This window comes from Moschus berezovskii, chromosome 19 (genome assembly GCF_049115385.1).
Source record: "Moschus berezovskii isolate FMDL1 chromosome 19, NW_MosBer_1.0, whole genome shotgun sequence".
Lineage (NCBI taxonomy): Eukaryota > Metazoa > Chordata > Mammalia > Artiodactyla > Moschidae > Moschus > Moschus berezovskii.
The window spans coordinates 60,807,404-60,821,123 of NC_142478.1; the positions used below are offsets into that span (position 1 = coordinate 60,807,404).

Here is a 13,720-nt window from a genome sequence, read left to right on the forward strand (position 1 = left end):
CGGGGTGGGAGGCAGGGTTGGGGGGAGCCTGAGGGGGCCATAGAGACAAGGGAATAACTTGGCCAAAGAGAGGGGAGAATGTGACAGCCCAGGCCGAGAGGGACAGTGCTAGTCCCCGTGAGTCACTTCTGCCGTGTGTCTCTGGTCTTGCCAATCAAGTGTGACTTCCAGGGGCCAGACCATTTCCTTCAGACCCCCAGACCCTCCTGTGATCAGAAAGACAACTTCCCCCAGGCAATAGCTAAACCTTAGTGGAAGGGCAGCTATTCTATGTCATTCAGTTCAGTTCAGTCGCTCAGTTGTGTCCGACTCTCCGCGACCCCATGAATCACAGCACACCAGGCCTCCCTGTCCATCACCAAATCCCGGAGTTCACTCAAACTCATGTCCATCGAGTCCGTGATGCCATCCAGCCATCTCATTCTCTGTCGTCCCCGTCTCCTCCCACCCCCAATCCCTCCCAGCATCAGACTCCTTTCCAGTGAGTCAACTTGTCGCATGAGGTGGCCAAAGTATTGGAGTCCCAGGTTCAGCATCAGTCCTTCCAATGAACACCCAGGAGAAAAGGAAAATTTAGGTTTATACTAGAGATCAGTAACTTACAGCCAATGGGACAGACGCATGTTTTTATAAATAAAGTTTTATTGGAACACAGCCATGCCCATTTATTCACAACATGCTGTCTATGGCAGCATTCGGACTACAACAGCAGAGATGAGTCGTTCCAACAGAGACCGCTGTGTGGCCAGCAGACTCTAAAATATTTACTATCTGGCCCAGGAAGTTTGCTGATCCCTGGTTTCTAACATTACAAAAATAAAATGAGCTTATTTTGTGAAATTTAAACTATTCTATAAAAAAGAAAAAGAATAATTTATAATTGCACCATTCTTAGAAGTATGCTTTATTCATATTTTACATACTTGTGATCTAAACTGTGTGCAATTTCCATCCTGCTCTGTTTATCCTTTAATGCTATAACATCATATTTTTCATACTATTCCAGACTCTTCATACGCATTGATTTTAAAATACCATATTGATGTGGAATGATTTCCTTAACCGTTTCTCTACTGCTGGATCTTACATCTTCCCATATTTCACTGTTATAAACAGTTCTGCAATGAACATCTTTGTGTGTGATGTCTTTAGCATCCTTAGGATACAAGCCCTCTTTCTCGGCACTCTTGCTTATGCAGCCAAAGTGAAATCACCTTCCATAACTTCTTTGGTTGTGACCCAAGTCTAGGGCATGCTAAGGACCCAACTTTGGTTTGACATCTTTCCAAACTCACATTTTTGCCTACCTGGTTTTTCTTCCAGCTCCCGCAGCCAGCTGCTCCATCCTTTCTGACCCATGTTACTGACTTTCTTAAAGACCCAAATGGTACATCTCTGAGATCAAAGGAGCAGCATTTTGCTGGGGGATGTTGTGCTGACATCTAGCTCCAGATCGTTTCTCTGCAGCACATAAACCAATTCCACAATTTGTGCAAGATGAACTCCAGGTTATTAACTGAGAATCAGGGAGTGCCAGTGAAAAACGGAGTCAATAAGTGCCCACGATCTGCTTAAATGTGCGTGGAGTGATGGGAACTGACTCTTTGCATCAGGGAAATCATTTAATAGCCCTGGCTGCTGTAATCACGCCTTGATGCAAGCTGAGGAGGGCAGCCCATTCTGTTGGGCGTAAGGAGGGACTCCAGCTGCATTGTTCCACCTCCCCCGGGGCATCAGATTTCCAGTGTGCAGTTTCTGCCTTTCGAAGCTGTACTATAAATTATTGGTTAATAGGATGGCAAATGCTACTTCTTTCTTCTTCTTTGAGCTCTTACAGTCTTTCAGACTCCCTCTCACCAGGAGTCTCTCCAGCAAGTGGATTGACTCTGTCTGCAGGGTTGGCAGCTTCCTGGGTGAGGTCTGAGGGTCAGGATAGGGGAGCCCCCCTTAAATAAGGAGGTGGGTTGGGGGACTCTGCTAAGCTTCCACTGGGGAAATAGGAAGGGGCCATGGTGGCCATTGCGATCCTTTTCTGTCACCAGTTCCAGTTCACTCCGGAAAAATCCTCTACCTTAAAAACCTACTCTCCCCACCAAGTTCTTTAACACACACTGTGCCTTGCATTTCCCTCACGTATCCTGTGCTCCAGCGCACCCACAAATCCCCTGCATGTGCTCCCAACTCACACGCACACAGAACAACCCCTGCACAGGCACATCCCATGATACCCACACAGTCCTCAATGGGCACTTAGCACTCATGGTGTGTGTGCCCCTGGCTCCCATACCCTGCTTGCTCCCGTACTCAGAACACAACTGCAGCTCAGGAGCTCAAGAATGCGTGGGATACACACACGCATGCACACACTCACACACACAGCTGTGTCTTCCAGTCCAATACAATCGGTCTCCTCGTTCTCACCCACACATCTCCACTGAACATGATTGGCAAGGTCCAACTCAAAACACTGCAAACTTTCAAATTCATCCAGTAATCCTCTCTCTTGGGCATCTCCATCACCATCATTTATTCTGTTCATACTTAATTTTTGACCCTTGTTACTCATAGCCTTTCTGCACTAGTAATATGAATATTCCCTAAGGTCAGGAAGCCATGTCAGTCTCAATGCTGTATCCCTCTAAGAGTCTGGCACTGTACCTGACTCTTAATTCTAATCAAATGGGTGAATGAATGAATTAACGAGCAAAAACAGCCGAAGAATCCTTCCAAAAGATTCAGAACTGTAGCGATCTGATTAATTCTTTCCTAAGGAACACCTAGAGCTCTGGGGATCCTGCCATCCATGGCACTTTATAAGGAATTTATAAGGCCAATTTATACAGAAATTGCTAGATTAGGGGAAACCAACAAAGAAAAATGAGCCCTGAGCAGACCAGAAAGTCCATTTAAAACGGCGTCCTTGTGCACCTCTCCTTGGTGGCGAGGTTATGGATTATTTTAGACACACGCAGTGAAGGGAAAGTGGAGACAAAGGCTTAATGGAGAGCTTCACATTTTAAGACGTTTCATACATGGATCAAGTCAATGCATGCACCCATCATTTCACCCAAGGGTCACGTTTATTTTTCTTTCTTTAAAGCTTGGAAGGAAATCCATTACTTCAAATTGAAGTGGAGCCAACCTCGGAGGTGAGAACCAGAGAGCGATGAAGCAAATGAAGCAGCGTTTTCCGGGGGCTGCCCACTTGGCAAAGGCGATTGATGTCTTTGATGATGCAGAGGGCTTGGGGTGGACTGGGGGTACAGTGCCCTGCTTGATGGATGTTCTAACTCTAGGACGACTAACGAGCGAGGGGCCCCTCCTGGTGCCAAGCCTAATGGGCTGTTAACATGGTATGCATCACGGAAAAGCTAGTTGCGCGGAAGTTGGCAAGTGATCTGCATTCTTAGTTGAAAATTCAGCTCAGGGCCAGTGAGTACCAAGGAGGATGTGTCCCACTACTTTCTGAAGAACATGTGAGAGGAGGGGACGAGGGCCTCAGGGTCTCTGGCTTAGTGGGGCGTTAAGAATGTTCTGGGGCTTCTTCCCACCTGCCAGAACCGCTAGAGGAATAAACGAAGTCTTTGGGGGTGAGAACCAGAGCCCTGACTCCTCGGCTCTGCTGGTCTGTCCTGAACTGAAGGCAATGGAGTCAGGGTACCCAGAGCAAATCATGTCCTTTTCTGGAACGATCACAGTAGCTGGAAAGTGACCCTGAAAGAAGCCGTATTTCCCGTGTCATTTCAGTGCCTTTGGGAGTAGCTTGCTCAGGTTTGGGGTTTAGAGAGACTGCACCCGGCCAAGGGGCCTCCTCCGACTGTCTTGTCAGGCTCCAAGTCCCTGAAAATCACCACCATCTCCTCCCCACCCCGCCCCGCCCCCCGGGCTCAGGCTGCTGCTACTTGCCCATTCCAGCTGAAGAAACCAAGGGACCAGGCCCCCTAGCCTTAGGTGCCCCCAGACACCACACTGGGAAGGCGGCTCCCTAGGCCCGGAGTTTCGAACTGTTGCAGTGGTCACATCTAAGTGTGCCTGAGTCATGTGGGCGTGCAGTGAAAATGCAGAGTCCTGGCTCTGGCCTGCTGATTTTCTGATTTAGAAAATCTGGCTGGGGCCCAGGAGTCTGTATTTTTTTTTCAGCCATCCTGGCAGCTGTTTCGTACAGGCGGTCAGGTCTGTGCAAAGAACTCAACAGATCTTTGCCTCACAGAAAACCTTGCACAACCCTCAGGGGCAGATGTCATTAGCCCCACTTTATGATGAGTCAAGGAAGGCCCAGAGAAGTGAAGCACCTTGCCCAAGGTCACACAGCGGCCAGATTCCAGCTCATCTGGTCTAACTGTTACGCCCATTCTGTCAACCTCTCACTCTTGTATCTTCTGCCCTCCCAGCTGCACAGGAACCCTGGGCCTCCAGCCTATACCGAGTACCTCTGACATCTCCTGGTATCTGCCTCATCAGTTCAAATTCCTCCGAGGGAGCGAAGGCCCTCCCTGTTGAGGACTGTCACATGTTATATGCTGGTGTATAGGGTGTCTGTATTTCAGCCTGTTGTCTTTCTTGAAGTGAAGTGAAGTCGCTCAGTCGTGTCCGACTCTTTGCGACCCCATGGACTGTAGCCTACCAGGCTCCTCCGTCCATGGGATTCTCCAGGCAAGAATACTGGAGTGGATTGCCATTTCCTTCTCCAGGGTATCTTCCAGACCCAGGGATCGAACCTGGGTCTCCTGCATTGCAGGCGGATGCTTTAACCTCTGAGCCACCCAAGTCAGAACATCATGGTCTAGTAGGAGGCCATCGAATATTAGGAGTCAAGAGACCTGAATCTTAACCCTTGCTCTGCCTGGCGGCCTGACCAGAGCTAGGCACTTCCCTCAGGGACCAACCATCCCTGTCTGTCGGTTTCCCAAGTGTGAGACTGTCAGCCCCCAAACGGGCAAAGTCCTGGGAAACCAGGATAGGTGGTCCCTGCCCCCCAGCATTTCCTATCTCTGGGCTTCAGTTTCATGATCTCCCTTTCAGCTCCTTCACTTCAGCAAAATGATAGACAGGAGGTACCTGGGCAAATAGAGACACATGTGCACCGGCCAACAAACGCAGTGGGGACCTGGTGGGCAGGCGGGATGCTGACGGGAACTGACCCCTCTCCCGCTCTGGCCGCAGAATGAGGAGGGCCACGACGAGGCCGAGGAGTCGGAGGACGACTTTGAGGAGATGAACCTGTCCCTCCTCTCGGCCCGGAGCTTCCCACGCAAGGCCAGCCAGACCAGCATCTTTCTCCAGGAGTGGGACATCCCCTTTGAGCAGCTGGAAATCGGCGAGCTCATCGGGAAGGGCCGCTTCGGGCAGGTGTACCACGGCCGCTGGCATGGCGAGGTGGCCATCCGGCTGATTGACATAGAGAGGGACAACGAGGAGCAGCTCAAGGCCTTCAAGCGGGAGGTGATGGCCTACAGGCAGACGCGGCATGAGAACGTGGTACTGTTCATGGGCGCCTGCATGAGCCCGCCCCACCTGGCCATCATCACCAGGTCAGTCCCACCATGTTCCCCACTGTCATATTCATTCCCAAAGCTCTGCTTCCAGCAGCGTTGAGCAGCGGGGATTCCGGTAGATTCAACATTCTGGTGAATAGAGAGTCTGGCTTTACCAGTCACAACATCTATGGTTTGAAGCTTTGAGATTCCAGAAAATGCTATTCGTGCTGTAACTCTGGTTAAGAAGTGCTCTGGAGAGAGCTCCACATGGGAAGTCAGAAAAGCTGGTATTGAACCCCCTTGTGCCCCACATTTGTGAAAAAGCATCTTTGAGACTCACTTTCTCCAAATGTAATTGAATGGATTAGACTAACTCAGGTGTCGGTAACTTTTCCTGTAAAGGACCCAAAAGTGTTTTTGGCCTTGCAGGCCATAAGGTTTCTGCAGCACCAGCTCATCTCTGCTACTGTAGTGTGAAAGCAACCTCAGGTAAACTATAAGTGGATGTCTGTGGCTGTGTGCCAATAAAACTTTATTAACACAACCAGGCGATGGGCTGGGTTTGACCTACAGACCCTAGTTTGTTGAACCGGATCAACATTCTGATGACTTATTCTGGCTTTCATTAAAACAGCAGAGCACATTTGTAGGACTTCACCATTGTTGTTTTAAATATTCAGGATCCATGCACTGTCTACAGCTGTACAAAAGGGGTGCTTAACAGAGAAGTGACATTAGGAACATATCAGATGTTGGGAACTTTTTTGGACTTGCTGTCTCTAACCTCACACAGCGATGTAGGCACTGGAAAAAAAATAACTGTAGATGCAGTTGAGCAGTTGTGGAACAATCTTTTGATATGTTTTAAAGCTGGGGCCTTTGCTCTCCTATCACTTAGGACTAGCCACAGCATCAGTATTCTTGGTGTGGCCTGTGATGCCAAGGGTCCATTAGGAATCTTCTCATTCTTAATCTCAATACAAGCAATAAGATCTCGAGTACACCAGCCTTGCATCTTGGCAAGTGCTATGGTGGTGGGAGCTGTGGGCTCAGGGAAGAGCTGGTATGTCTGATCTATTCCCTTGTGATCCATACAAACCCTCTTTGAGTCCATTTGTAAGACCTGGGTGATGGGTAGAAGCTGTGTTATCATCTGTCACCATTGATTATGCAGCTGGTGGCTTGACTGGAACTTGTGTGTCAAATGGTAAGTGCTTGCAAAGGATTAGAGATCTAAGGATGGCCTTCAACCCTTTTTTAAACCAAGGTAGAAATTGGCAGCTCTTACTTCTACAGAGGACCAGAAGTGGCTATCAGATAATCAGCTCAGATCATATTTGGAGGCTGAGCTGCTCTGAGCAGAGGTGTGGATCAGTAAGCTTTTCTGAGTAACAGACACCCCCAAACTTCACACTTTCTCACTAGTCTACACACAGTTCTTCTGGGCTAAGCCAGGATCAGTGGCTGGGGTCTTGGATGTGTCTGTAGTCCGCTGGCAGGTCAGATTGAGGGCTGGTCAGTCTCGAATGCCCTCACTCACATGTCTGATGGTTGGACATGTGTCTGATGGTTGACAGATTGTCAGCTGGGGTGCCTCAGTTCTTATACACGTGGCCTCTCCCCCCCACCAACAGGCCAGCTTGGGCTCCTTTCCATGGTGGTCTTGGAGTTCCAAGTGCAGCAAGACAGCAAGAGGTCAAGCCCTGAAGGACAGAGGCATTCTCATCTCTGTCTGTGTTGCACTGGCTGATGTCCAGTGGCCAAAGCAAGTCACATGGCCAACCTCCATCCGCGGCATGGAGAACAGACTCTACCTCTGGCTGGGAGGATTTGGAATGCCATTGTTGCGAGAATGTTCATGCCAGCAGAGGGCCAGTGTGTGGTTGTTTTTCCCACCTACCACTGCCAGCAAGTCCCTTAGCTCCCTTTTCCTTCTCCTTTCTGGCATGTATCATCTATATTAGCAGGCTGTCTGCAGCCCTTTACTTGGGTACACAAGTCTGATTAGAAGATGGTCTTCCCCACCACCCCTGGTTTCTGTCCCTGTTCCCACCAGTTTGTCATCCCAATTCCTTCTCTCTGATCAGCTCCTCACCTTCTGGCCTACTAAACCCCTCTTTTTCAAATCCCCAGGTTAGAAATTCAAAACCCATCATCTCTTCTCCTATGCCTGGACCCTCTAAGGACCTTCTGGCCTCTGACTTTTTCCGGGGGTAGCAGTGGAACCCACTTACCCATGCCTCCTCCCCACTTCCCCAAGGGCAGGCTAATTGGAAGTGGATGGATGCAGTTAGCAGCCTTCCTTGAAAAAAAGAGTGGCTATTATGAAAATGTGTCACTCCCCCTGCAAGCCAGCTGCGTTGGCAGCCCCTTTTCTATTATATACAGAATTCTGAGTCCCCCTCCCCAACCACCATAAGTGCCTGCAGATTTCACAAATAGCACAGCCTTTTCCTGGCACCACGATAAAGACTCTGCAGCTTTGGGACATATAATTGGTCTCTGAAGTGTTTTGGTATTTTGTTTGAAGAAGCCAGATGAGCCCCAAAGAAGTGGCATTTATTCCATATTATTGTGTCATTATATGTTTATCTGAGGGAGGGGCCGGGTGCCCTCCTCATTCCCGTTCAACACCGTCCACTTGTTGGCCACCCAGGTTTCTTATCTGAACGTTCAGTTTGAAACCAAATATTTGAGTAATTTGATTAATCACTCACATTCATGCAATTGGCTGGAAGAGGTTGATGGTTGGATGCGAGCCAACCAACTGGAACAGCTTCTGGACCCTGGATTTATTTCACAGGGAACATAAAACCAGATAATCACCTGGCATATTCTGGATAAATTCACAATGGCATGTTCTAGCCAATTACTTAGTAATTATCATTGAAGTTAACACATATTTCTAAGATTAGCTTCCTTGTAATGCGGTGTGGGTGGCTCTTGGGGAGTGAGTAATAACCAACTGGTTACCCAGTTGCTAGAGCCACAAATGCAATTAGCAGCAAGATTGCTAAATCGTTTCACAATTGGGTCATTATAGGATTATTGCAAGGCTATAGACCGTCTGCACAATCACTCATTTTTTTTAAGGCCCAGATGGAATTTGAAAGCTAATTAAGATAGAGTTGAATGAAATCATCTCTTGTGCTTCTCCCTTGCTGCAGTGTCTCTTAGATCTCAGTTTGCCCATCTGTAAAATGAACAGGTAGAAGCAGATGTTGACTGCAGGGTCCTTCTTTGGTTCTCTGAGCCTGGGTTGCTTCAGAAGCAGTCTGGAACAGCTCTGGAACCATGCTTCCCAAAATGCAGTCCACCAGGGCCTCCTGCCTCAGAACCACCAAAGGGAGGACGGTTGTTAAAATGCAGATTTCTGGGTCCCACCTCTATTCATTTCCTAGGACCATCATGACAAATGGCCACAACCTTGATGGCTTAAAGCACCATGCATTCATTCTCTTACAGGTGTGGAGGTCAGAAGTTTGGGGTGGGTCTTGCTACAACCAAAGCAGGGCTGCTTTGTTTTCTGGAGGCTTTGGAACTTTTAGAGCTCCCAACTTTTAGAGCTGCCTTCCTTGCATCCCTTGGCTTGTGGCCCCATCTTCCATCTTCAAAGCCAGCAACATGGCATCTTACTTCCACTGTCGCAGGTCACATCTATCTAATAAAGACTCTTGTGGTTACATGTAGGACCTACCCAGGTAATCCAAGATAATCTCCCATTTCAAGATGTTTGACTTAATGGCACCTGCAAAGTCCCTTTTGCCATATAAACTGACAATCACAGTGTCCAGCAATTAGGAGCTGGATATCTCTGGGGGCCATTTTCCAGTCTATTGAATTGTCCTCAATCTGGCGGATCAAGTCTATTTGTAGGTGAAGCCTTTTTCAACCAAGCTCCCATTCTAATCCCAACAAACACTTGGGATCCTGCCCTAAAGAGTATCGCCAGGGAGTATGATTAAGTGCACAGTGTAGGTGTCAGATGCGTCCAGCTAATGCAGAGGGAAATGGAAACAGAAATTTCCAAGGAAGACAGACAGGACAGAATTACAAAGGATTGGGACCTCAGGGGGATGTAATGTGTTACCTCTCTGGTGACAGGAGTCTGGGCCAACCTGCCTTAGCTTGATGCCATGGAGACAAGACAAATCCCTGAAGTTGATGTCTCCAGAAGGGCTTCCCTAGGGCAGCCTGATGCCACTGAACCCACCCTGGCCACGTCACAGAGGTGGAAACTGAGGCCAGGAGAGGCAGGAGGGAGCCGGGACAGGAGCACAGGTCTCCAGTATCAGTATGCCTCATCCCCTGCCAGTTTGAAAATCCCAACCTTCTCCAGTCTTGTCCATCCAACCTTCCATCCATCCATCCAAACAACAGATATTTAGTAGACTGTTATTAAGCACCAGGCATTTTGCTGGATGTGAGCAAGACAGATGTGGACCGGGTTCATAGAGGGCTATTATTTTATTTGGAGAGAGAGCAGTAAATACTAAAGCAATAGAGATCATTTGAGTAGGTCCCAGTCTGTTGAAGGAAACAAACTGGAGAGACGTGCTGCAGAGGGACCTGGGTGTCAGGGTAGTTTTAGGGATAGGTGTGTTGGGCTGGGGGGATGTCCAGGCAGCCGCTCTGAAGCAGAGGTATTTGGGCAGGGAGCGTGATTTTAGGAGCCAGCAGTGCAGACATGGAGGCAGGGCACACCCCGTAGAGGGAACAGCAAATGCGAAGGCCCAGGAGTAGGAATGAGCAGAGGGTGCTTAAAGGACCAGAAGGAAGACTGTGGTGGCAGAGCCTGGTGGGTGAGGGAAAGGGGGTAGATAGCGAAGGTAAAGAACCTGGCAGGAGCCAGACTGGGGAGGGGAGGGGTTCTCGAGCTGGCTTGGGGGGCAGGGTTTAAAACAACATTGACACCTGCCCCAGTCACTCATCCTCAGCACTGCGACCTTCTCATCCTCAGCCCTGTGACCTTTGGGGCTGAACGATTCATTTATGGGGGCTGCCCTGGTCCTGAGCATTCATTCTAGGCCCTCCCTCCCCCCTGCCCACTAGGCACCAGGAGTACCAACTCCTTAGTTGTGATAACCCAAATGTCTTTAGATTGCCAACACTGCCTGGGGGCAAAGTTGCCCCAGTTAAGGACTCTGTAGTCTCTAATTAGTCTGGATGGGGCTTGGCCCTCAGTACAAAGCCTCCCCAGGTGACTCTTTCAGCAGCCAGGAGACCCTCTGTCGTAGGACCTAAAAACTTGATGAGAGTTCTGAGTTTTATGCTCAGTGCAGCAGGCAGGGACAGTATCTGGTGTGTCTGGGGGCAAAAACTGGAAATTTCCAACATGAAGGATGTTACAGAGTGTTTTTAAAGCAGGGAGTATTTTAATGGCTGCCAAGGCAACAACAGTTCAAAGAAATGTCAGTTTATGTGTCCTAACTTCCCAATACGATCAAAGAGCTGGTGGCTTCGGCAGGTGCCAGCATCCACTCCCACCGCCCATGCCACTGCCCCTGGCCAGACCAGGAAGCACTGTGTTATAAAGACCACCCTGTCATGGCTGCTGTAGTAACAGTGAATGAGGGTCTGCACCAGCAGAGGGAAAGCTTCCAAGTGTGAACCTAGGGAGGAAGAAGCTGTCCCATTCCTTCCAGAAAGGTTTATCACAACGTCCCAATGTCTTCCTTACATTCTGCATCAGCCAGGACAGGAGGACATGGAGAGCTGTGAGCCAGGTAGAGGCTTTCCTTGCCTCTTCCTACAGCTAAAGGAGGTAGCATAGTTGATCCTCACTGTTAAAACCATTTCCCTGACTGAGGAATGTTAATAACTTAATGTTAATAATTGCAGAATCCTCCAGAAGCAACAGATTCCACCAGCCTTCAGCAAGGCACAGTGACAGTCTCCTGGTTATCACTGTGCCCATTTTCAGTTCAGTTCAGTTGCTCAGTCGTGTCCACCTCCCTGCGACCCCATGGATTGGAGCACGCCAGGCCTCCCTGTCTATCACCAACTCCTGGAGTTCACTCAAACTCATGATCATTGAGTCAGTGATGCCATCCAACCATCTCATCCTGTCGTCCCCTTATCATTCCGCCTTTAATCTTTCCCAGCATCAGAATCTTCCAGTGAGTCAGCTCTTCATATCAGGTGGCCAACGTATTGGAGTTTCAGCTTCAGATCAGTCCTTCCAATGAATATTCAGGACTGATTTCCTTTAGGATGGACTGATTGGATCTCCTTGCTGTCCAAGGGACTCTTAAGAGTCTTCTCTAACACCACAGTTCAAAAATATCAATTCTTGGGCACTCAGCTTTCTTTAGAGTCCAACTCTCACATCCATACATGACTACTGGGAAAACCATAGCCTTGACTAGACAGAGCTTTGTTGGCAAAGTAATGTCTCTGCTTTTTAATATGCGGTCTAGGTTGATCATAACTTTTCTTCCAAGGAGTAAGAATCTTTTAATTTCATGGCTGCAGTCACCATCTGTGTGATTTTGGAGCCCCCCCAAAATAAAGTCTGCCACTGTTGCCATTGTTTCCCCACCTATTTGCCATGAAGTGATGGGACTGGATGCCATGATCTTAGTTTTCTGAATGTTGAGCTTTAAGCCAACTTTTTCACTCTTCTCTTTAACTTTCATCCAGAGGCTCTTTAATTCTTCTTCACTTTCTGCCATAAGGGTGATGCCCATTTTACAGATGAGAGAACTGAGGTCAGAGAAGCTAAGGGAGCCCTTGTCCAGATCATAGAACAGATAACTGGCAGAACCTGGAATTGAGCAGATATCCATCTGAATATATAGACATTCTCCTGATGGGTTGGTAGCTGAGGTCATTGGGAGTCAACTTTATCAACCTTCTGATTCCAGTGGGTCTGGAGTCTGCATGCTTGTGGGCAATGTGTAGTTAACTTCTTCCACCTAGGGGTTTCAGTATTTGCAAAACAGATCAGAGGATATAGCTCAGAATATTCTCCACAGCCCTTGAAAGTGAAAGTGTTAGTTGCTCAGTCCTGTCCGACTCTTTGAGACCCCATGGACTGTAGTTGGCTGGACTCCTCTGTCCATGGGATTCTCCAAGTAAGAATACAGGAGTGGGTAGCCATTCACTTCTCCAGGGGATCTTCCTGACCCAGGGATTGAACCTGGGTCTCCTGCATTGGGGAGGAACTAAAGAATGGTCCTCAACTTCACTTAATGGTTAAACTATTATTATTTTGTCTTGCTTGGCTGTTTTCCTTTGTCTCTGCATTTTCTCTCTTTTCTAATTAAATTTTTCCTCCCAGGGAAGGCCTAGGAGGCCAAAATTTTTCTATAAATAAGAGGCATGGAGGGAGGGGTTTCTATCCCCAGAAGGCCGCATGGGTTCTGCTCAGCTACGATCCCCTCTCTTCTTTGATACTTTTCAATCTTGAGAAGGAACAGGTGCAGGACGAGAAGAGGAAATCCTAAACTCGGCAGAGGAACCTGGTTTTGAGGGGGATTGGGTTTCAAGATGGGAATGAGATGGGCATGTCTGAGGACTACAAGGAAGCAAGAGCAAGTGATGGGGGGTGGGGGAAAGAGCTACAGGGCCTCAGAAGTGCACGTGAAGCCTTGGGGTCTATCCTAATGTGGGGGGAAGATTTTAAGCAGGAGCTGCTCCCACCTCGCTGGCAGTTTCCTGAAGGCCAGGCTGCTGCCTCCTTTGACTCTCACCTGCTTGAATCAACTGTGTCAGAACTCATTTGGTTGAGAGCAACAGTGCCATCGACCAAGCCCAGCTTTGAGGGACACAGACAGGGGAAGTGGGACTCTGGGGTGGCCTGGCTGACAGCGTGGTGTTTCTACAGCTTCAGGAAAGATGCTGAATCGTTCCTCTGCCTTTGGGAACACAGTGAACTCCACCGCAGTGCTCTTACAGAGATGGAAGTAGGGGAGAGTGACATGTTAGGGGCATTACCTTAAATAAACATCTGGTCTCCGAAGAGGGGCTCAGGCTGTGTGCCCCAGGAAAGAGAGGGAAGGAAGGAGAACATTTCTCTACAGCTCTTGAGCAGGTTTTATCTCTCATTTAGTGCGTGTCATCAGTCCCCTTGCTGGGTGCCTGGAGTCCAAGTGCAATTCTGCAGTCATGTCATCCCGACTGCTCTGCCGGCACACACAGGACATCCACAGCCTGTCCTCATCTCCCAGGGATGAGATAGGAATGAAACCCCACAGGGCCTCATTTGCACAGCTTTTTAAGTCTGGTAAATATCAGGAGTT

The 13,720-nt window shown here is 48.6% G+C and overlaps 1 protein-coding gene across 1 annotated transcript in view; it reads left to right on the plus strand.

The window, feature by feature from the left end:
- Positions 1–13,720, plus strand: part of KSR2 (kinase suppressor of ras 2) — a 427,400-nt gene that overhangs the window by 365,174 nt on the left and 48,506 nt on the right. The window contains exons 13-14 of the mRNA XM_088827840.1: positions 3,101–3,149; positions 5,164–5,531. Of these exons, the coding sequence (XP_088683966.1) occupies positions 3,101–3,149; positions 5,164–5,531 (417 nt within the window). The remainder of the gene's footprint in view (positions 1–3,100; positions 3,150–5,163; positions 5,532–13,720) is intronic.